The 23,546-nt window shown below is 51.1% G+C and overlaps 2 protein-coding genes across 2 annotated transcripts; both read left to right on the top strand.

Moving 5' to 3' along the window:
* Nucleotides 1–6,145: 6,145 nt before the first annotated feature.
* Nucleotides 6,146–6,706, top strand: LOC111537052 (histone H3.1). The gene has a single exon (XM_023203570.2). The coding sequence runs from the start codon at nucleotides 6,184–6,186 to the stop codon at nucleotides 6,592–6,594; it is 411 nt and encodes a 136-aa protein (XP_023059338.1). The 5' UTR covers nucleotides 6,146–6,183; the 3' UTR covers nucleotides 6,595–6,706.
* A 9,244-nt stretch (nucleotides 6,707–15,950) lies between these two features.
* On the top strand, nucleotides 15,951–23,219 carry TRIM17 (tripartite motif containing 17). The gene is made up of 6 exons (XM_023203571.3): nucleotides 15,951–16,764; nucleotides 17,514–17,609; nucleotides 20,090–20,320; nucleotides 21,851–21,873; nucleotides 21,979–22,082; nucleotides 22,508–23,219. The coding sequence occupies exons 1-6, from the start codon at nucleotides 16,336–16,338 to the stop codon at nucleotides 23,056–23,058; spliced, it is 1,434 nt and encodes a 477-aa protein (XP_023059339.2). The 5' UTR covers nucleotides 15,951–16,335; the 3' UTR covers nucleotides 23,059–23,219.
* Nucleotides 23,220–23,546: the final 327 nt, after the last annotated feature.

Here is a 23,546-nt window from a genome sequence, read left to right as displayed (position 1 = left end):
ACATTATAAAGGATCATTCAGAAAAACACTGAACACGTGGCAGGATTCTTTGTCACTATTGAGGCAGTGGGGAATCAGGACAGTGGAGACATACCCATCCTAGGGCCTTTAGGCCTAGAGAAAGTGGGTATGAACACAGCAAAGACCCGATTGTAAAAAAAACCGGCTAGAGCCAACATACTCCCCTACTTTAGAAACACATCGGTGTTTCCTGTAGCTTCTGGAAGCTCCAAGGTAGGTGACTGGCACTTGGCTCCATCCCAGTTGATGATGTGACTGACTGGTTCACCCCACAGACCGTACTGAAAGTCGTCTCCTATTGGCACCCTCCTGGACACAAATGGAGCACTCACCGTGCACCAGGCCCACAGAATGGGAAGATGGGACTTGGGGATGGTCAGTATGGACAGGACTTGTAAGGAGTTTCCTGCAGAGTGGGCCGGAGAAGTGGGGTGCCAGATGGAAGGGCTCATTGGATGGAGAGAGAAGGCATTCTTTCTAACAAATAGTGGGAAACCCTAGTGCACACTGGCTTTGCAAGAGTCTTTGGAGGACAGAGCTCACCATCGCTTTGTGCACTTTTTACCCCCGACCTAGAAGGAGTGCCTGTTCCTGTAAGACCCCCTCTCTGCCCTTACAGTGAGTTTGTGAAAGTTCAGATGGTTTCAGCCTTGCTGCTGCCCAGACTAAGGAGAAAAGCCAATTGATAAATTGGAGAAGCGATAGCATGTTGTTTGCTGATAGGAGTGCTCCTAGAGATGATGCAACATGACCAACCATGTAGGACCCCCAAATCTCAAAGAACTTTAACAAGAGGACACAAGGCCCGTTATTGCCTCAGCTGTACATACAAAACCATGAGCAGAGAGAATGAGGAGACAGAGAACACACACTGATTTACCGAATGCGTGCAGCCTCCACAGACCAGTTCCTTGGGGGGAATGTTTATATCTCACACTTTCTTCAGTTTGCAGAGGAAATCTCTCCTCTTGGGAAGTTTTCAGGGGACATTTTTCTCTGGGTCTTGGTCCTTCTGGGGGTTTTAACAACATAGAACACAATGATTGGAGATCAAGAAAATGAACTGTTCAGCTGATCATCTAAAAAGAGCTTTTACATGTAATATAGAGGCTGTTCTCAAGCCTTGCCAGGGGTGGGTGGGTCTGCATTTAGGCAGCCCTTCATTCTGTGCTTCGTGTGAGTGTGCATTTGTTTGCTCAGACACATAGAACCAGGTGGCATCCTGTGCTATGTCTGGGTGGTTTGGGGGCTTAAAGCCCCTGAGAATCTAAAGGCAAAAGCCCTTATGACTGGAAAAGTGAGGTCGCAGACATATGCCCAAAACCTGTGAGCCTCTTGGATGCACTCAGAGAACTGGCCAAGCCTGTGCCACACTCTGCAGAGAGGACTGGGCAGAGTCACGAGGCAGAAAGGGCTGCTTTGCAGGTGCTCCTGGGGAGGTCGCAGCAGCTGCTGGTAATCCATCAGCTGCCCATCATCAGCCCCATTAGCCCTAAGGACACCTGGAGAGTCCCAAGGCTGTCCCTCTCGAGTGAGAAACAGCTCCAGGAAGACCAAACGTGTCCAAATCCTCACAGGCAGTTAAAGGGTTGAGCAGCATCTGGTCTGGCCAGGTCAGACCCCACATCGTTTACAACAGGGGTGAGCCTGGGTGGGCTTCACAGGTGGATGGTCCTAGGGTCCTTCCACATGTCTGACCAGCCAACCAGACCCGATGAGCAGAGAGCAGCAGGCCTTCTGTGTAAAAACCACTGTCGAATAAAAAAACCAATCCAGACTTAGTAAGCAGAGATCTTTATGCAAAAGGATATTGCAATAGGAGATACCAGAATACTGCAATAGGGAGAAAACATTGACCTTAAGGTCTGCAAGCTCTCAAAGGTGACGCAGAGGAGTTTTCTCATATAGGGAGGAATGAATGAGGCTGGAAAGAACCAGATCTGGGGAAGTGGGGTGAAGGGTGGCTGAGGGGACAAGAGATTGAGGATACTTTACCCTGAGCCTGGCCTGCTCCAGGAGGGGCCAAACATCAGGGCCTTGGGGGAGGGGAGAAGCTGAACCAAGGCTGGGCAAACAAGCACCTTGTGTGGATTGACCCATGGGGACAAGGGGTTCAGGTAGTCATTGATAAGACAAAGATGGCAATATAGTGGGTGCTATAGTTTGAATAAGGTGTTTGTCTCATTAATTCTCATGTTGAAATTTAATCTCCAGTGTTGGAGGTGCAACCTGGTGGGAGGTGCTTCGGTCCTGGGGGCAGATCCTTCATGAATAGACTCCTGCCCTCCCTTGTGGGGAGTGGAGTTCTTGCTCTATTAGTTCCTGCCAAAGCTGGTTGTTAAAAAGAGCCCAGTACCACCTCCTCTCTCTTTCCCTGTGACCTCTGCACACAGGGGCTCCCCTTCATCTTCCATCATGAGTGGAGGATTCCTGAGGGCCTCATCAGAAGCAGATGCTGGAGACTTGCTTCCTATAGAGCCTGCAGAACCATAAGCTAAAAAATGTTTTGATAAATAACCCAGCCTCTGGTATTCCTTTACAGCAACGCAAAACAGACCAAGACAGTGGGCCTGTCATGCATCAACAAGGGGCGCTGTAGGGGAGGCAGAATTCTACCTCCCTTATCTTAGGGTCCAGGCTGGGCCCAATAATTAGACTGACATTAGAGAGATGAGCAGGAGAAAAACATACAGTTATTTAATACAAATTTAATGTGGCACAGGAGCCCTCATAAGGAAATGAAGATGCAAAGAGGCAGTTAGGGTCACTTATATACAGAGGTGGACAAACACTAGTAAGTTGTGAGATTTGATAAGGCCACAGGGCTGGGTGAGGATAGTCAATGGGGTGAAGAAATGACTAGGTCAAAATGCTTACACACTAGGTTGAACAAAGAGTAGTAACTGTGGCAACAACTAGGAAGATAAGGGTTAGTTTAATAAAGTTTGTTTGTATAGATTTCTCTTGGTTTCTGTCTTAGTCTGTTTCATGTTGTTAAAGGATTACCTGAGGCTGGATGATTTATTGAGAAAAAAAAGGTTTTGTGGGGAAAAGAAAGAGAGATCAGCCTGTTACTGTGTCTGTATAGAAGGAAGCAGACATAAAATACTCCATTTTGTTCTGTATATGAGACGCTGTTAATCTGTGACCCTACCCCCAACCTTGTCCTTGCAAGAGACATGTACTGTGGTGACTTAAGGTTTAAAGGATTTTGGGCTGTGCAGGATGTGCTTTGTTAAACAAGTACCTGAAGGCAGCTTGCTGGTTAAAAAGTCATCACCATTCTCTTAATCTCAACTACCCAGGGACACGACCCCAAAGGTCGCAGGGACCTCTGCCTAGGAAAGCTAGGTATTGTCCAAGGTTTCTCCCCATGTGATAGTCTGGAACAATGCTGCTAAAAGGTTTATGGAGATGTTTGCATATGTATATCAAGGCACAGCATTTTCCTTTGAACTTATTCATGTCACAGAGATCTTTCTCCATATGTCTTACTGCTGATTTTCTACCTACAATGATCCTATTATCCTGCCACTTCCTTTTCTTTAAGATGGTAAAGATAATTATCAATAAATACTAAGGGAACTCAGAGACCGGTGCCGGCGTGGGTCCTCTGTAAGCTGAGCGCCGGTCCCCTGGGCCCCACTTTTCTTTCTCTATACTTTGTCTCTGTGTCCTATTTCTTTTCTCAAGTCTCTCGTTCCACCTAACGAGAAACACCCACAGGTGTGGAGGGGCAGGCCACCCCTTCAAGGTTTATTTGGCTTATGGTTTCCCAGGCTGTACAAGAAGCACAGTGGCTGGGTGCAGTGGCTCACGCCTGTAATCCCAGCTACTCGGGAGGCTGAGGCAGGAGAGTTGCTTGAACTTCCCGGGAGGCAGACGTTGCAGTAGGCTGAGATCACGCCACTGCACTCCAGCCTGGGTAACAGGGTGAGACTCAGGTTAAAAAAACAAAAAAAGCACGGTGGCCCAGCATGGTGGCTCAAGCCTGTAATCCTAGCACTTTGGGAGGCCAAGGTTGGGGGATCAGTTGAACTCAGGAATTCAAGACCAGCTTGGTCAAAAAATTTAAAAATTAGCTGGATGTGGTCCCAGCTACTTGGGAGGCTGAGGTAGGAGGGGCCTGGGCAACAGAACAAGACTGAAAAAAGGAGGGGAGGGGAGGGAAGAAGATAAAAAGAAAGGAAGCAAGGAAGAAAGGGAGGGAAGGAGGGAGGGAGGGAGAGAGAAAGGAAGGGAGGCAGGGAGAATGGAAGGAAGCAAGTATAGGGCCCACCTCTGCTTCTGGTGAGGGCCTCTGGCTGCTTCTGCTCATGGTGGAAAGTGAAGGGGAACCCATGTGTGTGCAGAGGTCACAGGGCTGCCGCAAGAGAGGAAGCCAGAGAGAGAGGGGAGGGGAGTGCCAGGCTCTTTTCAACAACCAGCTCTTCAGGGAACCAACAGAGTGAGAACTCACCCTAAAGGAGGGCAGGACTCTATTCAGAGGGTGATACCTCCAGCACCCACACACCTCCCACTGAGCCCCGGCTCCAACTTTAGGGATCAAATTTCAGCTTCAGAGTTGGAGGAGATTTGGAAGCTTCCACCTTCTGGTACTTGACGATAAGAACGTTCCCTTCCTTTTACTATAAGGAGAACATCTTTCATAGGGGAATTCTATCTCTTGCCTTTAAGAAACAACAAGAAATTCAGAATGATCTTCCTATACCTGCCTCTTTTTTTTTTTTTTTAAGTGCCTTTATCTCAAAAGAGTTAATATGCCATAAAGGCGTATCTTTACCGTCTTCAGCATCCTAAGGCTCATCTGAGCCATACAGTGAAGGGAGTTCTTTGCAGGTCATAAAAAGTGGAAAATTCCTTTAACTCTGGCTGGATCCCAGAGCTATGTAAAAGTGGAATGCCGGCCGGGCGCGGTGGCTCACGCCTGTAATCCCAGCACTTTGGGAGGCTGAGGCAGGCGGATCACGAGGTCAGGAGATAGAGATCATCCTGGCTAACATGGTGAAACCCTGTCTCTACTAAAAATACAAAACAAAATTAGCCGGGCCTGGTGGCGGGCGCCTGTAGTCCCAGCTATTTGGGAGGCTGAGGCAGGAGAATGGCGTGAACCCTGGAGGCGGAGCTTGCAGTGAGCCGGGATTGCGGCCACTGCACTCCAGCCTGGGCAACAAAGCAAGACTCCGTCTCAAAAAAAAAAAAAAAAAAAAAAAGTGGAATGCCAGCTGGGCCTGGTGGCTCATGCCTGTAATCCCAGCACTTTGGGAGGCTGAGGCGGGTGGATCACCTGAGGTCAGGAGTTTGAGACCAGCCTGGCCGATATGGTGAAACCCCATCTCTTTGTGGTGGATACCTGTAATCCCAGTTACTTGGGAGGCTGAGGCAGAAGAATCACTTGAACCTGGGAGGTAGAGGTTGCAGTGAGCAGAGATCGGGCCATGGCACTCCAACCTGGGCAACATCTCAAAAAATTTTTTTTAAATTAATTTTTTTTTTTTTTTTTTTTTTTTTTGAGAGACGGAGTCTCGCTTTATCGCCCAGGCTGGAGTGCAGTGGCCGGATCTCAGCTCACTGCAAGCTCTGCCTCCCGGGTTCCCGCCATTCTCCTGCCTCAGCCTCCCAAGTAGCTGGGACTACAGGCGCCTGCCACCTCGCCCGGCTAGTTTTTTGTATTTTTAGTAGAGACGGGGTTTCACGGTGTTAGCCAGGATGGTCTCGATCTCCTGACCTCGTGATCCACCCGTCTCGGCCTCCCAAAGTGCTGGGATTACAGGCTTGAGCCACCGCGCCCGGCCAATTTTTTAAAAAAGTTGAATGCCACATGCTGGCTTCTGGAAGGCTCTTCCCACCCAAGTCATGAGGAAGGGAGAAGAGAAGTGCTGAGGAGACACGAGGAAGTTTGTGCTGGAGAGAGATGATCTCCACCGCCGTGGCCTACCCGCATCAACCCTTCACAATGCTGGTGCTAGCTCTGGTGGCCGCGACCAACAGGCACGAATATAAGGGAGAGGCGGCCGAGTGGAGTGCCCTGTGGACCAATCAGAGAGTAGGAGGTCATCACGCCACCTGAGGCCAGCCAATGAAAACGCGGCAAGCTCTATAAAAGCAGGCAATCAGCGAGGTCTGGTCAGAGGACACAACAGAGACAACAGTTTCAAACTCATGGCCCGAACGAAGCAGACTGCGCGCAAGTCGACGGGTGGCAAGGCGCCGCGCAAGCAGCTGGCCACCAAGGTGGCTCGCAAGAGCACACCAGCCACTGGCGGGGTGAAGAAGCCGCACCGCTACCGACCTGGAACAGTGGCGCTTCGCGAGATCCGCCGCTACCAGAAGTCCACTGAGCTGCTAATCCGCAAGCTGCCCTTCCAGCGGCTGGTGCGCGAGATCGCTCAGGACTTTAAGACCGACCTGCGCTTCCAGAGCTCGGCCGTGATGGCGCTGCAGGAGGCGTGCGAGTCTTACCTGGTTGGGCTATTCGAGGACACCAACTTGTGTGCCATCCACGCCAAACGGGTCACCATCATGCCCAAGGACATCCAGCTGGCACGCCGCATCCGCGGGGAGCGGGCCTAGGAGGGCCATCTCGCCACCTGAGAGGTTGCCCAACGTTCACCCCAAAGGCTCTTTTAAGAGCCACCCACCTGCTCGGAAGAGTTGCTGTAGCAAGCCAGGCTCTTGGGTTTTGGGGGTTCCTTCCGCTGGCCGGTGCTGGCTTACCTAATTCTGATTAGGGTGGGAGGCTGGCGAATCCTGTGTTCACCCTGTCCAGTTAGGAGGCCAGCTACTCATGCGCGTTACCTGCCAGCCTGTCTCCAGTTACAAGTCCAGCTAGTCGTGTGTGGTGCTAACTTGGCCTATCCCTTTAGATAAGAATCATGGTTGGTCTTTCTGGGGACCGGGTGTTGAGGGTAGCAGTAACTGGCCTATCTCCAGTTAGGTAAGCAACCCCAGCTAGTTGTGTCAACTCAGCCTATCTACAGTTAGGTTGGAAGGCTGGCTGGTCTTGTGTGTTCTCAGCTCAGCCTCTTTCAAATTAGGTTACAAGTCCTGTGTGTGTGTGTGTGTGTGTACACACAGCTTCTTTCCAGTGAGGTTACCAGTCCAGCTAGTCTTCTACCTAGACAGCCTGTTAAGGCCAGCAAGTAGTATGTGTTATCTTGGCCTATTTTCGGTTAGAAGTCTAGCTACTTCACCAGCGTGGCAGCTCACGTCTGTAATCCCAGCACTTCGGGAGGCCAAGGCGGGTGGATCACCTGAGGTCAGGAGTTCCAGACCTGCCTGGCCAACATGGTGAAACCCCATCTCTACTAAAAAGACAAAAATTAGCCAGGTATGGTGGCACACGCCTGTAATCCCAGCTACTTGGGAGGCTGAGGCAGGAGAACTGCTTGAACCCAGGAGACAGAGGTTGCAGTGAGCCAAGATCATGCCACTGCACTCCAGCATGGGCAACAGAGTGAGACTCAGTCTCAAAACCAAAAAAAAAAAAAAAAAGTCCAGCTACTTGTGTGTGTTAACTCAGCCTACCTCCTGTTAATTTAGAAGGCTGGCTAGTTGTGTATCTTGTTAACTTGGGCTATTTCCCATTAGGTTAGAAGGCTGGCTAGGGGTGTGTGTGTGTGTGTGCACGTGCACGTGTGCCCATGTGCACACACATATGTCGCTGTGGTGTTGGCCCATCTCCAGTTAGAAGTCCACATCATGGTATGTGTTAACATACCCAATCTCCCATTCAGTTAAAAGGCTGGCTAGTCATGTATGTTGTTAATTCACCCTATCTTCTGTTAGGGTAGATGACTAGCTAGTTGTGTGTGAGAAGCCCAGCCGGGCATGTACATTGTTAATTCAGCCTAAGTGAAATCAATACTGGGAAACCCCAGCCTAAAGTTCAAAGAGGGCACTCTGCCCTGGAAGTCAGCTTACTAAGCAGTCGCAGACAGGGATGGCCCATGTGCCCGGCACTTTGAAACAGGCTTCCCAGTGCCACAAAGTAGTCTGGCAGTGCTCTGGGGATGAGAGACACAGAGACCAACTTGCTGAGAAATCCTTCAGCTAGGGCAGCAGGCCACAGATCCAATAGTAGACTTATGTTGGGAAAACCTGAGGATGGCTGTGAGGATAAGGATGTAGGGATTGTCTCCCTCTGGTACAGGTTGGAATCATTTATTTGTTAAAGGCTTTATTAAACTGAATGAAGCCAAACACTACCCCATGCTGGGATCATGGAGAGAATAAAATCCATTTCCTCTAGCAATAAAATCCAATCCCAGAGTGGGCTGCTGCCCACTCTGCTTTCAAGATGCTTATGCTTGAGTGAAGGGGGCCTGTATTGTGTGTAGAAGCAATGATAGTAAAAGATGCTCTTATACATAGCAAGGGGTGTGCACAAAACGCCATCAATAGGCAACAGTGGATTTTATAAGTCTCTTTGGACCCAATTTATAGCCTGTAGACTCAAAATTCAAAAGCTTCATCAATTTATTAGTACACACACAACTGAAAATCATACCTTTTAAATCTCAGGATGTATTTAAACTTATGAGTGCCAGATCCTTGGAGGGCTATCCAGAAAGCCTCTATTCAGGGAGAGCTGTGTTCTGGTTTTGAAAGTCAGTTCTGACTTTCAATACTAGACTCTTTTGGGATAAATTTAAGTTTTCCCTTTTTGTTTTGTTTTTTCAGAGACAGGGTCTTGCCATGCTGCCCAGGCTGGAGTGCAGTGGCTATTCACAGACATGAGCATAGTGGCCAGCCTCGAACTCCTGGGCTCAAGCCATCTTCCTGCCTTAGCCTCCCGAGCAGGTAAAGTTCAAGTCTTCTATGCTTTACAAAGCCCTTGTCCTGACAAACTCTTGCCCAGTGGTGGAGAGCTAAACCTATGTAACCTTGCTGATGATCTTGCTGGGTAGCCTGGACGGAGCAGTAATTTGGGCAGCTAGCTACATTTGCGTAACTGGATGCAGATAATGCATTCTTGACAGGATCATGATCAAGCTTTGCCTTCCGTAGGACACCAAGCCACTTGAGCAGCCCCCTGTCATTCTGGTCTTTGTATGAAGAACAGAGTCTAAGTTTGGCAGTGTGGGACATGCCTGTAATCCTAGCTACTGGGGAGGCGAGAGGATGGCTTGAGCCCAGGAGTTTTTGAGGCCAATCTGGGCAACAGACCCTGTCAAAAACAACAACAACAACAAAACAAAACAAAGAACAAAACAAAACAAAACAACAACAACAACAAAAAAAAAACAAGAGCTTGGTCTTATATGTTCCTTGTTTTCACTGTTTAATGGAGTGGATAGTGCACAAATTGATGCCCTATAAAGATATAACAAGGCAACACAGGGCAATTTGTATCTCAGAACTGACTGCTGAGGACCTAAGGAAAGAAGTTTAGACACAGGAAGAAAGTAACCGAAGTCTTTCTGGGTTGTGTAAGTGGGTACTTGAGGAAGCCTTTCCACCCAGGCATGGTGGTTCATGTATGTAATTCCAGCTTTTTGGGAGGCTGAGATGGGAGGATTTCTTGAGGCCAAGGAGTTCAAGACCAGCCTGGACAACATGGCAAGACTCTGTCTCTATAAAAAATACAAAAATTAACTGGGCATGATGGCATGTGCCTGTGGTCCTAACTACTTAGAAGGCTGAGGTGGGAGAATCGCTTGAGCCCAAGAGTTCCAGGTTACAGTGAGCAGTAAGCTGTGATCACACCACTGCACTCCATTCTGGGCAACAGAGCCAGAACCTTACAATTACAATCAACGCCTTTGCTTCTGTATCCTGCGAGTCCTAATGATGTGGGATAGTAACTGAAATGTGGTATCTGTTCATCATGTACTCAACTCTTCAAGAGCATATACACAATGGAGAGCATGCAGTCTATAAAAGTGGAATGAGTGGTTCTAAATATCCAAAGGTTAAAATTCCAGAAATAAACAACAGAAAGGAGAGTTAGGCATTAAGAGATAGTGCCGCAGACCTTGGTGGACTGAACAAAGGAGGACAAATGTGGGAATAAAGACAAAGACAAAAGAGTATATTTGGATAAAGGGGTCAGGGGTCTCCTTGCTTCTAGTGAACAAGGGCCCTGAGCTGCTAGAGCCCTTCATATTTATTGAGTAAAGGAGATAGGGAGAAGGGGGTGGTTGTGGTCAGCTGCTTGACTTAGTGCAGGCCTGCATGACTATATTCTTTGAACAGTAGGCTCCAGATGTCCCAGTAGATAACCTCAAGGGGCACAGAGCCAGGGAATGAGGCCCTCAGTGTACCTTCTGGCAGCAGACACAGATGTGAGTTTGCCCACATCCTGCATTCATGATAAACAGTTTGCTCTTTAATCATATAGCTTCCAGTGGAATGCTGAGTTGGTCACGACCCTCAGACTTTCAGCTCCCAACAAGATAGCAGAATATACCTCCCCAAAATATGCAGATTTGATATAAGAATTATTTTGAGCTGAAGGCACTTGAAGAGCAGTAGGTGTAAGAAGGGCCCTCTGGCCCCTCTTCCTGAAAGCAGGCGATGAACCCTCCATGGGAAAGGTGATTGCCTCTACCAGGGGGAGAAACAGCATGACTAGGAATGGGGACTGAAGTGCAGCGAAATGTGTACAAACAGGCTTTGTTAAAATAGCTCTTATCACCAGGTAGAGTGGCTCACGCCTGTAATCCCAGCACTTTGGGAGGCCAAGGCAGGCAGATTACCTGAGGTTAGGAGTTCCAGACCAGCCTGGCCAACATGAAACCCCATATCTACTAAAGCAGAAGAATTGCTTGAACCCAGGAGGTGGAGGTTGCAGTGAGCCACGATCACACCACTGCACTCCAGGCTGGGTGACAGAGTGAGACTCTGCCTCAAACAAACAAACAAAAATAGCTCTTACCTTCCTCCAGCCTCCCCGGGTATTCCAGTTGCTGTCTCATAATTACTACCCTTTGTCCATCCAGTGGATAAGGACTTAGGCCTAACTGCTCTTGAGGTCTTCATTTTGCTGTGAAGGCTCCCATGTACACGTAAAAGTAAAACGTATATGCTTTCTCCCGTTAATCTGTCTTCTTTCATTTTAGTCTATGCAGGCTGCTATAACAAAATGCTATGGGCTTGGTGGTTTATAAGTAACAGGAATTTATTGTTCACAGATCTGGTGGCTGGCAAGTCCAAGGTCAAGGTGCCAACAGATTCAGCTTCTGGTGAGATCCTGCTTTCTGGTTCACAGACAGGGCCTTCTCACTGTGACCTCATGTGGTACAAGGGGTAAGGGGAAAATAAATCTCTGGAAGGGCACCAATCCTATTCATGAAGGCTCCACCCTTATGACATAATTACTTTCCAAAGAACCCCATCTCCTAACACCATCACCTTGGAGGTGAGGATTTCAAAATATGAATTTTGGAGACAAACATGCAGTTCATAACAATCTGGATTTGTTTTTCTGTGGCCCAGTGGACTCTTCTGTTGAGGAGTCTGAATTGAAGACATAAAGAGGCCATGGCTCTCTCACCCTATTTTCAGGAGCCCCTCTTCTTTTCTGTTTAATTCAGCACATTTTAACTTACATGAGCACTTAAATTTTGCTCTCTAATCTTTTCTACAATGTTAATAACTTAGTGGGGGCTGCATTCAATAAGGGCAAAGGATATTTACCTTGTAACAGTGTAAGACTTGTGTTTAAAGACTGACATTGCTGATCCTTTGCTTAAATAATTAAAAAAAAAAAAAAAAAAAGACAATCCACAGCAGTGGTATACAATTTAAGAATTCCAAAAGGATATATAGTGAAAATTGAGTCTCCCTCAATTAGAGGGTTCCTCAGTCCTTAATTTCCCTCATCAGATGGAGTTTCTTGTTTTTCAAGAGATATATTTACAATAATTGTTTACCTAAATAGTAGCAAACTACACATATTCTACATCCTGCCTTTTATTAAACCTAACAATTTATCAGGACATGTAACTGCTATCTGATTTTTTTCTTAATGACTTGAGGATATGAAGGTTGTTCCAATTGTTTTATCATGATGATAAATTTCTCACCCCAATAACCAGGTGAGCCTAAAGGAACATTAATAATGAGCATCTTGGGCTGATGCCACATTTTAACAAGTATTTGTTGAATTCCCCCACATCATGCTGGTATAGGGGGAAGACTGTGAATTAAACTGACCAAAGACAGACAGGAGAAAGGCATCCACATTGTACTGACCTTAATATTTTTATGTGCATGGGGTGTACAGGAAAGAAGTGAAAACCCAAAGAAGTTGTTAGGCTCAGCTGCTTGTAACCCATTTGTAACAAAGGGTAACAAGTTGTCAGCAGGTGACTAGGGCATGTGTGGTGCTATGCGAGATATATATATATATTCAATTTTCCCCCTAATTCTGTGATTCCGTTTTCCCAATTGAAGGAAACCTGCAGCTCACAATCCCCTCACTGATGCAAATGACAGGCAGAGGATTGGGTAGGGGTGGAGGGTGTGAAAGGAGAATAAATCTTGGGCCCCAAAATCACTAACTAAAAGGAAAAGTCAAGCTGGGAACTGCTTAGAGCAAACCTGCCTCCCATTCTATTCAAAGTCATCCCTCTGCTCACTGAAATAAATGTCTATCTGATGGCCTCTTTTGGAAAGGTTAATCAGAAACTCAAAAGAATGCAACCATTTGTGTCTTATCTACCTATGACCTGGAAGCCCTCTCCCCACTTCCAGTTGTCCCGCCTTTCTGCATGGAACCAATGTTCATCTTATATATATTGATCGATGTCTCATGTCTCCCTAAAATGTATAAAACCAAGCTGTGCTTGGACCACCTTGGGCACATGGCTGTGTCATGGGCGTGCGTCCTTAACTTTGGCAAAATAAACTTCCTAATTGAAAGTAGTCTCAGATATTCGGGGTTCACAAGGGTAATTCACTTAATCACCTAGTGTCCACAGCCAGCCCACACCTGTCAGCACACAGACCCCTTTGTGTGTGCGAGTGATGAGAGACCACGGAAGAAACACTCTACCAAGTGAGCCCAGGGAAAGCCAGCCATCTATGCCTGTGGCCACCTGTCTACACCTGCACACCCAGGAGACTGCAGAACGGTGCCTCTTAGCCTTCAAGGCCCTGTTTTCCTGTCTGCCTGCATCCCCTGTGTGGGCCAAGCCTTAGTTTCTTCATCTGTTCTCTCTCCCCAATCCCAGGACTCTGACTCGGGGCACACAGGCCTCTGGTTCCTTTTCCTGAAAGCAGGAGATGAACCCTCCATGTGAAAGGTGCATCCCTCTACTGGAGGATGAAGCATCATGACTAGGCATGGGGACTCAAGGCCAGGAGAAATGGCCACCATCCAGGACCTGGGCAGGGCTGGGGGCGGCATTTTGGCTGAAACAGTAAGAGACTTTTAAACCAGAGCGACTCCATCTTGTATAGAGGCTGGGTAAGATAAGGCTGAGAGCTGCTGGGCTGCATTCCCCAGAAGTTAGACATTCCAAGTCACAGGATGGGATAGGAGGTTGGCACAAGATACACAACATAAAGACCTTGCTGATGCAACAGCATGTGGTGAAGAGGCCGGCAAAACCAAGAAGGCGACCAGAATAACCTCTGGTCATCATGACTGCTCATTATACGCTAATTATAATACATGAGCATGCTAAGAGATACCCTCACCAGTGCCACAACAGTTTACAGATACCAAGACAAGGTCACACTTACCCTATATGGTCTAACAAGGGGAGGAACCCTCAGTTTCTGGAATTGCCCATCCTTTTCCTGGGAAACTCATGAATATCCCACCCCTTATTTAGCATATAATAAATAAATAGCCATAAAAATGGGCAACCTGCAGCCCTCCAGGCTGGTCTGCCCATGGAGTAGCCACTCTTTATTCCTTTACTTCCTTAATAAACTTGCTTTCACTTTACTCTATGGATTTGCCCCGAATTCTTTCTTGCCCAAGATCCAAAACCCTCTCTCAGGGTCTGGATCAGGACCCGTTTCTGGTAACAAAACCACCTGGGAGTGTCGGCAAGACCCACCCTGTCCCCCCTCGCCCCAGGTGACCTGACCTGCCAGGTGGTCCCTCCAAACCGCTCTGCCCACAGGATTGGGACGCCCCTCTCTGGACCCTCAGCCTGATGCTGACTGCCCACCATGTGGGCAGACCTGGGGGCTGGCTGCTCCTGGGGACCTTCTTCATAGCTTCTCAACTGGCACTTGCTCCTGCTGCCTCACCCCCACCCCAGCCCCCACAAATTCCTCTCCATCCCCTACCCCGACCAACTTAGCCCCCACCTAACCCTCCAGCCTGGGGCTCATGAGCCCTCCCGCAGCCCCAACCCCAGGTTGAGAAGCCTCTTCCAATCCCACTCCCCGGACCCTGACGCTCGCATAGCTGCCCCTTGCCTCACCAGCTGTCCCCATTCCACTCCTAACCCCCAAGTAACCCCCCAACTCCCACCCCCCTCCACACTCCCTTAACCTCCCCTAAAAGTCCCACCCCAAGACAAGACTCCTCCCTTCGCTGGGCTGTGAACCACATCCTCCCCACCGCCCAGTAAGCTCCCCGCTGCGCTGTCCCCTGGCCGGTCCTGAGCCTCACACCCCCTGCCGCCTTCCATCCCCAAGTCACCCCCAACCTCTCCTAAGAGGCGCCGCCCCCATCCCGGCCGACGCTCTCTCCCTTGCCCAGCACTCCCCTTCCCCGGCTCCCACCGCCCCACTGCTGATGCCACAAAGCCCCTCGGCCGCCCGACCCCACGCCCCCACGCCCCGGGCCGGGCCGCGGGCCCCTGGGCTTCGTACGGGCAGACCCAGCCTTTCCCCGCAGTGAGCGCTCGGCCGGGTGCGTTGGGCGCTGTGCAAGGCCCCCCCGCGGTGAGTACCCGCCCCCCCGCCTAGGCCACCCTCCTGTGGCGCCTGGGCCACGACCTAAGCCTAACCCGGTCCTCCTCGCCCTCCAACGCCCGGCCTTCCCGCCTCAGCCGGCCGCCGCGTCCCTGCAAGGGCTAGCGCACTTGGACAAAGTAACTCCACGGGGACCCTAGCGGACCAGAGCGGGAAGGACGGCCATCCCCGCAGCCAGAGCCAGAGCCCCACGCCCGCTGACGCGGCCCCTGCCCGGCTTCGGTCCGGGTGGACTGGGTGCCTCAGTTAGGGCTCTTGGGGGGAAGGAGGGGGCTGGCGCCGGGTGGTTGGCGTGCAGAAAGCTCCGAGAAAATGTAAGTGGGACACAGCCGGGAAGTCTGAGACCCCTAGACACCTTCGCTTTAGGGGATGGCAGAACGGAAGGGGAGACTCGTGTTTGCAGTGTAGACGCGATTTTCAATTCCCTTTGCCACTGGGTCCCCATAGCAACCCCGTGGCGTAGGCGGAAGGCTGTGACTCCACTGCCCGGGGTCGCGAGTGTTCAAATTGCAGGGGGCGTCTGTGTGCGCGCTCGTGTGTCTGTGCGTGTGTACGCGCACGTACCTGTGCGTACATGCATGCATGTGTACAGATATGTGCATCTGTGCCTGTGTGTGCTGTTTGTGGATGCGTGTTTCTGTGGATGCACGTTTCTGTATGTTTGTACGTGTGTATTTGTGTGGTGTGTATGCGTGGGTGTGCGTGTGTACACATGCACGTTTGTATACATGCATGGGTATGTGTATGGGTGTGTGTTCATCTGTGCGTGTATGCACGTGTTTGTGCGTGTGGGCACGTGTATGCACACGCATGGTTTTTCTGAACCTCACCTCACTAAAAGGAAGAGAGCTTTTTTCCTCTGATAGCCCATCCCTTTTTCCTTTGGTGAACGGGGTTTTGTTAAAAGAAAAAATTATTCTGACACTTTAAAGGCTCTTTAGTCAGGTTACTTGCAAGGGGAGTGTTGGCCAGCAAAGACCATTGGGGATGTATGTGGGAATGGGAGTGGGGGATCTGGGGGTGGTTAGTGGTTGGAAAGTGATTAAGGGAAGGCTCCAAGGGTAGGGGCTTCTCCCTAAGCTGACCTAGCAGGCTGCTCCAGACAGGCAGGTTGAAGGCCTAGAGGAGGAACTGATCAGATGTGGAGCTGGGAGCAGCAGGCAGAAGTGGTCCAGGCCCAGTGGAGAGGAGAGGCAGAGGGGCCTGGCAAGCATTGGTCAGGGAGGGTCTGTGTAGTTTCTGGGGAGGCATCTGTGTCTGTTATTGACAAGGCTAAAAATGATGACTCTGGACCGCAGTCCTAGCCCTCCTCTGTAAAGGGAGGCTGTACAGGAAGGTTGCACACTGCCAGCGCCCAGAGCATCGGCCCGCTTCCTCCCACCTCTCCACAGTCCCTCAACTTGGGAACCTGCCTCGTGTCTCCCAGGAGCCATGGAGGCTGTGGAACTTGCCAGAAAGCTGCAGGAGGAAGCTACGTGCTCCATCTGTCTGGACTACTTCACAGACCCTGTGATGACCGCCTGTGGCCACAACTTCTGCCGCGCGTGCATCCAGCTGAGCTGGGAGAAGGTGCAGGGCAAGAAGGGGAGGCGGAAGCAAAAGGGCTCCTTCCCCTGCCCCAAGTGCAGAGCGATGTCCCCGCAGAGGAACCTGCTGCCCAACCGGCTGCTGACCAAGGTGGCCGAGATGGCGCGGCAGCATCCTGGCCTGCAGAAGCAAGACCTGTGCCAGGAGCACCAGGAGCCCCTCAAGCTTTTCTGCCAGGAGGACCAGAGCCCCGTCTGTGTGGTGTGCAGGGAGTCCCGGGAGCACCAACTGCACAGGGTGCTGCCCGCCAAGGAGGCGGTGCAGGGGTACAAGGTGGGCCACATCGGGGCCCAGGTCAAGGGGAGGAGGCATCCAGGGGGCAAGGTGACCCAGATCATGGGGGAGGGAGAAGGTGTCCAGGGACAAAGTGGCCCAAGTCAGGGGCTGAGGAGGTGGCGTCCAGGGAACAAGGGGGCCTGGGGCTGGGGAGGAGTGTCCGTGGGGACAATGTGGGCCTACACGGTATGATGCAGGCATTGCAAAATCTTAACCTCTCCTCTCTTATAGTATTTTGGGTGGCTCTGAGAACCAAACTGATTTGAGACAGATGAGCAGAAGCAAAGCACTGAATTTCTTTCCCTATAAGCTTTCCATGACCCAGGAGTCCCTCCTGAGGAGCCGGAGGCCCATGGAAGCATGTTAGAGCCAAACACATACCTGAGGAGGATGAGGGTTAGCTTAGCAGGGTCCCTTTTGCACAGATTTCTCTGGTTTTGGCTTTCCTGCCCTTGGTAAGAACATGGCTTTCCTCCTGGCCTAGGGCAGGCCTATCCGGCATGGTGGGCTGTGCCTTCTGCTCTTAGGAAGGCCGAGGATCACAGCAATTCTTACACCTGCCCTTTTTTAAGTGCTTTTAGCTCAAAATAATCCAAGGTGGCACATTCTGGGTGATGTATTTTGATCCCCTGCCCCTTCTGAGGAGGGTCTCTGGGGTGGGTGCAGTTTCAGCAAGCACAACTGTACTCTAGGCAGGAGGTGGGCAGATCACTGATCCCAAATCCTGCGGTTTGTGTGTCCCACAGTTGAAGCTGGAGGAAGACACGGAGTACCTTCGGGAGCAGATCACCAGGACAGGGAATCTGCAGGCCAGGGAGGAACAGAGCTTAGCCGAGTGGCAGGTGGGTGCCTGGGGCTGTCCAGTCCCTTTCCTGCTGCTGCTCCATCTTCCTGCGTTTACATGTTTGTGTCTGCCTGTGGGGATATGCTGCCTCAGCGGCAGGAAAAGAAAAAAGCTGCCTCCACCCTTCTAGGTTCTATGGCTGGCCTCAGAATGAAAATGACTTAAGACAGATGAACAGCAGAGAAAAAGATAAAAAGGCAATTTTAAATTACAGATGCACACATAGGGTGGGGAGAAGGGACCTCAAAAATCAGACTTAAAGAGGCAGCCAGAGGGTTGGGGCTCAGTACCACAAAGGAGGCAGCCAGAGGGTGGGGGCATAGGTCGGCACCACAAAGGAACAGGGCTTGGGGCCTCTGGGCTGGGGAGGCAGATAATGTTGGTTAAGTATTTAAGCAAGTGTCTCAGGTGAAGAGTTGTTTTTGGAAATTTCTTCCTGATGTAGATGCCTTGACCACTGGAAATTTCCTTCATGAAAGGGCACTTTTTTATTTTTATTTTTTTGAGATGGAGTTTCACTCTTGTTGCCCAGGTTAGAGTGCAATGGTGTGGTATTGGCTCACTGCAACCTCTGCCTCCCAGGTCCAAGCAGTTCTCCTGCCTCAGCCTCCCAAGCAGCTGGGACTACAGGTGCCTGCCACCATGCCCGACTAACTTTCGTATTTTTAGTAGAGACGGGGTTTCACCATGTTGGTCAGGCTGGTCTCGAACTCCTGACCTCAGATGATCTGACTGCCTTGGCCTCCCAAAGTGCTGGGATTACAGGCATGAGCCATCATGCCAGGCCAGGCACTTTATTTTTTTAGGCAGCTAATGGGGGAGGCAAACAGGTTTTCCTGCTTCTGCAGGTTCTCAATGGCCTTTGGTTCACCCTAATCCTAATGCCTGTCAAAACACAAAATCAAAACAGATTTAGAGATGTGGAACACAGTGATGCTATCATTGTTCACTGCAGCCTCAAACTCCTGCACTCAAGTGATCCTCCTGCTTCAACTTCTTGAGTAGCTGGGACTACAGGCACTTGCCACCAAGATCGGCTTTTTTTTTTTTTTTTTTTTTTTTTTTTTTTTGTAGAGACATGGTCTTGCTATTTCCCAGGCTGGCCTTGAACTCCTGAGCTCAAACTATCTTCCCGCCTTAGTCTCCCAAAGCACTGGGATTATAGGTGTGAGCCACTGCATCCAGTTAAGAGGAAAGATTTATTTGTAAGGCCACCGAGTGGGGAGGGAGAACAGCTCTTAAACTTGCCTCCCGAGTGATACAGCTTAGGAGTCTTTATTAGCTAGGGAGGCAGGGTGGTCCAGCAGGCCCATTCTGTGCAGGTGTCTCTGGGGTGCATGGCATTTCACAGGACACAGGTACCAGAAATGGCAGCCTTAGCATGATCTGAGGTTGGAAGTTTTGGCCCTCTGACATCAAAAGGCCACCTCGGGCACTGGGACAGGTCCACTTGAAGGGCAGATGGTCTCAACCAGTTTCAGCTGGACAGGAGCTGCCCCACGTTCCTGAAGCGACCAGTCCCATGGGTGACCTATGAATATTATCTATAAAGCAGCCAGTGAAGGTTGGTCAGCATTCAGAGGCACGGCCTTCAGCTTCATGGAAATAGGAAAAAGAAAGTAACAAAAAGCAATCAGGGCAGGCTGACCTGATCAATGAACCCCTTGGTTTCATTAGCACCAGTGACTCCATTCTGGTTGGGTCTGGTCTTCTGGGACCTAGCACAGGAGCCTAGTTCAAAATAGTGGCCCCTGAGGATCACTTGAGCCCACGAGTCCGAGACAGCAGTGAACCATGATCATGCCACTGAACCCCAGCCTGGGCAACATACCAAGACCCTGTCTCTAAAAAAAAATTAAAAATTAGCTGGGCATGGTGGTAGTGACACATGTCTGTAGTCCCACTTACTTGGAAGGCTGAGGTAGGAGGGTCACTTGAGGCCAGGAGGTCAAAGTTGCAGTGAGCTGTGGTTGTGCCACTGCACTCCAGCCTGGGCAACAGAGCAAGACCCTGTCCCTACACAAAGTTTAAAAACTAGCTGGATGTGGTGGTGCATGCCTGTGGTCCCAGTTACTCAGATAACTTGAGCCCAGGAGGTCGAGGTTGCAGTAAGTGCCACTGTACTCCAGCCTGGGCAACTGAGCGAGACCCTGTCTCAAACAAAACAAAAAACAATGGCCACCCATAAATTTTGTTTAACATGCCCAAGAGGCTTATTTGGGGGTGAACATTCTGAACCTCCTCAGAGCAAGGGTGCATGGGTGTTTGGATGTGTGGAAGTTGCAGTTTGGGGCTCAGAGGGTTACACTCAGTATATCACAGGATAGCAGGGGTGGCGGCCTCTGTCACAGTTCCTGGTCCCCAACTACAGCTCAGGTTGCTGGTGATCTGTGGGTCACCAGGGCCCTGGGGAGAGGTGCCAGCATCCCTGGAGCCAAGCCACCTGCTGGCGACATGCCAGGCTTCTCCATCCTGCAGGGCAAGGTGAAGGAGCGGAGAGAACGTATTGTGCTGGAGTTTGAGAAGATGAACCTCTATCTGGTGGAAGAAGAGCAGAGGCTCCTCCGGGCTCTGGAGAGGGAAGAGGAGGAGACTGCCAGCAGACTCCGGGAGAGCGTGGCCTGCCTGGACCGGCAGGGTCACTCCCTGGAGCTGCTGCTGCTGCAGCTGGAGGAGCGGAGTACACATGGGCCCCTCCAGATGCTGCAGGTGAGCTGGTGGGCTTGGTAGGCAGTGGGGAATGTGAGCTCTGACAGGCATGGGCAGCGGGGGCTGAGCTTAGGGAAGAGGCAGCCAATAGGAAAGGGCTGTTAGCTCCCCAGTCTCCTAGTCCTGGAGGCTGGGTGGCTGAGGCCAAGGTGTGGGCAGGCCTGGTTCCTCCTGAGCCTCTCTCCTGGACCTGAAGATGCTGTCTCCTCCCTGTGTCCTCACAGCATCATCTCTCTATGCATGGCTGTGTCCTAATCATCTCCTATAAACACACCAGTCAGATTGGATTAGGGCCCACCCCAGTGACTTCAACTCCCTCCTTAAAGATGCTGTCTCCAAACACAGTCACATTCTGAGGTCCTGAGAGTTCAGGCTTCAACCTGTGAATTTGTGGGGACACAAGTCAGCCCCTTACAGGTTCCAACCTGAGACAGTGTCCCCATTTCCTTCCAAGTCCAGAGAAGTGGCTTGGGACACCTAGCAGCCAGGTGCGGCTTTGGGACAGCGACTCCATGTCTCAGTGTGGGGGAGGCACACTGTCCCAGGAGTGAGTTGTGTGCCAATGGCAGTGGGGAGGTGAAGCAGCCAGCCTGCCTGCCGGGACCAGCCTGTGTGCCATGGCCCTGGAGAGAGGGCTTGATTACGGCTGACAAGACGCCATCTCTACAAAAACTTAAAAATATTAGCAGGGCATGGTGACATGTGCCTGTGGTCCCAGGACTCAGGAGGCTGAGGCAGGAAGATTGCTCGAGCCCGTGAGTTCAAGGCTGCAGTGAGCTATTGCACCACTGCACTCCAACCTGGGTGATGGTGAGATCACATCTAGGAAAAAAAAAGAAAGGAAAAGGGAAAACAAAGCGGCCTGTTCACAACCCACTACATTGGTTTGCTGACCAACTGAGGGGAAAAGCCCCTGCAGCTGGTAGAAGAGTGCTCCTATGAGCAGAGGGCCAAGCGCATCACCTGCATGAGAGTCCCTGCCAAGAGTTAGGGTCACACTCTGGAAACTAGAAATATGGCCTTTGGAAAACAAGTCCCTTATAGCTTCCAGGCCAGAGAAGTGAACAGTGATCTCTTCAGGGAACTCAATCCCTAAAGAGGCTACAGAAAATCCCCAGGTGGCTCAGTCTGTTACCCACCCCCCTCCCTCCCCAAACCGCACCCAATTGCGCCCTGACCCCATTCCTGCTGGGTGGGCCACAACCACCTGAAATGGGAGAGGAGGGTCAGTGTCGAGTGGCCACTTGCCCAGAAGGGCTCCCTCCGCCTCTTCTGAGTTGCAGGACCTCAGGTGTGTGACCGTGGGCTGACAGGGTAGCTCAGCTTAGGTGAGGCACTGGGGGCTTTGGTAGTAGTGGGAACTAGGGCAGTGGGGAAGGCTCAGGAATTCCATGAAGCTCAGTTGTGGGAAGGGAATGCCCAGGGGACAGGACGGGTCTTGCCCTAAGACACGGACAAGAAGGGAGCAGGGACATTGAGGTGAGCCAGGAGCTTGGCTCACTCCCTGCCCTCTGTCCTTGTCTTTTGCAGGACATGAAGGAACCCCTGAGCAGGTATGTGGTCCCCTCAGGCGGGGGCGGGGGCAGTGGCAGCGGTGGGCCAGAGGGGACAATAAGATTGTGGGACCAGGGGAGTCAATAAGACTGTGCCCACTGGAGGAAGAACAACGTGAGTGTGCAGTGCCCAGAGGTTGCCCCTCCAACCAGACCCAGGACTGTGTGCAGGGTTCCCGGACAGATTGAAGTGCTAAGAGGCTTTCTAGGTAAGTGGGCACCCAGGGCCGGGACCTCTGACCCAGGATCTCTTGGCGATGCCCCACTGCACCCCCCAGCCTCAGAAGCCATTAGTGGGGGGGGGGGGTCTGCAAGTGCACTGCCTGATGACGGTGACTGGCTGGCTATTCACTGTGCCTTCGTAGGGTGGCATTACCGGTGGTTCTAATTCATGGGCTGAAGCTTGTTGAGTTCCCAGTGGTCCCTCCGCCCAGCCCCCTGTACCTTATTGCCACCAATACCCACACACAGTTGGGGTGTGGAAGCATCAAGTAACCCCGGATTCACAGCAGGGGAGGCCTCTGAGTTAGGGGACTATTTGGCCACATCCACCACTAGGGCCCGGGCACTCTCACCGTTGACCCTGAATGCCCCACACCTTTCCCCATCTCTCCGCTGCCACGCCCATCTACAGAGGATGTGGTGCCTGATGCCACCTCCGCATACCCCTACCTTCTCCTGTACGAGAGCCGCCAGAGGCGCTACCTCGGCTCTTCGCTGGAGGGCAGCAGGTTCTGCAGCAAGGACCGATTCATGGCTTACCCCTGTGCTGTGGGTCAGACAACCTTCTCCTCTGGGAGGCACTACTGGGAGGTGGGCATGAACATCACCGGGGATGCGCTGTGGGCCCTGGGTGTGTGCAGAGACAACGTGAGCAGGAAAGACAGGGTCCCCAAGTGCCCCAAAAACGGCTTCTGGGTGGTACAGCTGTCCAAAGGAACCAAGTACTTATCCGCCTTGTCTGCCCCAATCCCGGTTATGCTGATGGAGCCTCCCAGCCATGTGGGCGTCTTCCTGGACTTCGAGGCCAGGGAGGTGTCATTCTACAGCGTGAGCGATGGATCCCACCTGCACACCTACTCCCAGGCCACCTTCCCGGGCCCCCTGCAGCCTTTCTTCTGCCTAGGGACTCCGAAGTCTGGTCAGATGGTCATCTCCACAGTGACCATGTGGGTGAAGGGATAGAGATGCAGGCCGGGGAACATTGCCCCTGGCTCTGCAGAAGGTGTGGGCCTTCTGCTTACTGCAGGCCACCTGCCAGGGTTCTCTGGCATCAGGCTGGCAGCCATTAGACATGCAGGGGGATTTCTCGAAGTCTAAATATAATTGCGATTAAAACTGTCAAACATTAAGAGGGTATATATTGACAGATGCTTCCTAGAGGAAACTTTTGAAAGCCCCTGCATTCTGAGTGGACCATTTCTAAATCCATATCTATACACCAGGAACAGCATGGTCACGTTTTCTTTAGCCATGCCCCCACCCCCACTTTGGAATGGCACAAATCTGTGGCTCCCAGCCGCCCCCAGGGGTTTAGGTTACTCTGTCAAAGAAGCAGAAATATCCTATGGCGGGGAGGAGCGGGGTTGGTTAGGTTGCTCTGTCAGGGATGGTCCCAGGTTGCCCATGGAAATGTCCTATGCATCCTATTGGGTCCTACGAAGGGGGAAAAT

The sequence above is a fragment of the Piliocolobus tephrosceles genome, chromosome 1 (genome assembly GCF_002776525.5).
Source record: "Piliocolobus tephrosceles isolate RC106 chromosome 1, ASM277652v3, whole genome shotgun sequence".
Classification (NCBI taxonomy): domain Eukaryota; kingdom Metazoa; phylum Chordata; class Mammalia; order Primates; family Cercopithecidae; genus Piliocolobus; species Piliocolobus tephrosceles.
The sequence above is the reverse complement of the archived record's forward strand: the minus strand, read 5'-3'. Positions and strand labels throughout refer to the sequence as shown.

Coding starts and splice junctions, on each gene's coding strand:
- LOC111537052 (XM_023203570.2), top strand. CDS start 6,184: ATGGCCCGAACGAAGCAGACTGCGCGCAAGTCGACGGGTGGCAAGGCG.
- TRIM17 (XM_023203571.3), top strand. CDS start 16,336: ATGGAGGCTGTGGAACTTGCCAGAAAGCTGCAGGAGGAAGCTACGTGC. Junction 16,765..17,513: donor AGGCGGTGCAGGGGTACAAG/GTGGGCCACATC, acceptor TGTGTCCCACAG/TTGAAGCTGGAGGAAGACAC. Junction 22,083..22,507: donor AGTGCTAAGAGGCTTTCTAG/GTAAGTGGGCAC, acceptor GCCCATCTACAG/AGGATGTGGTGCCTGATGCC.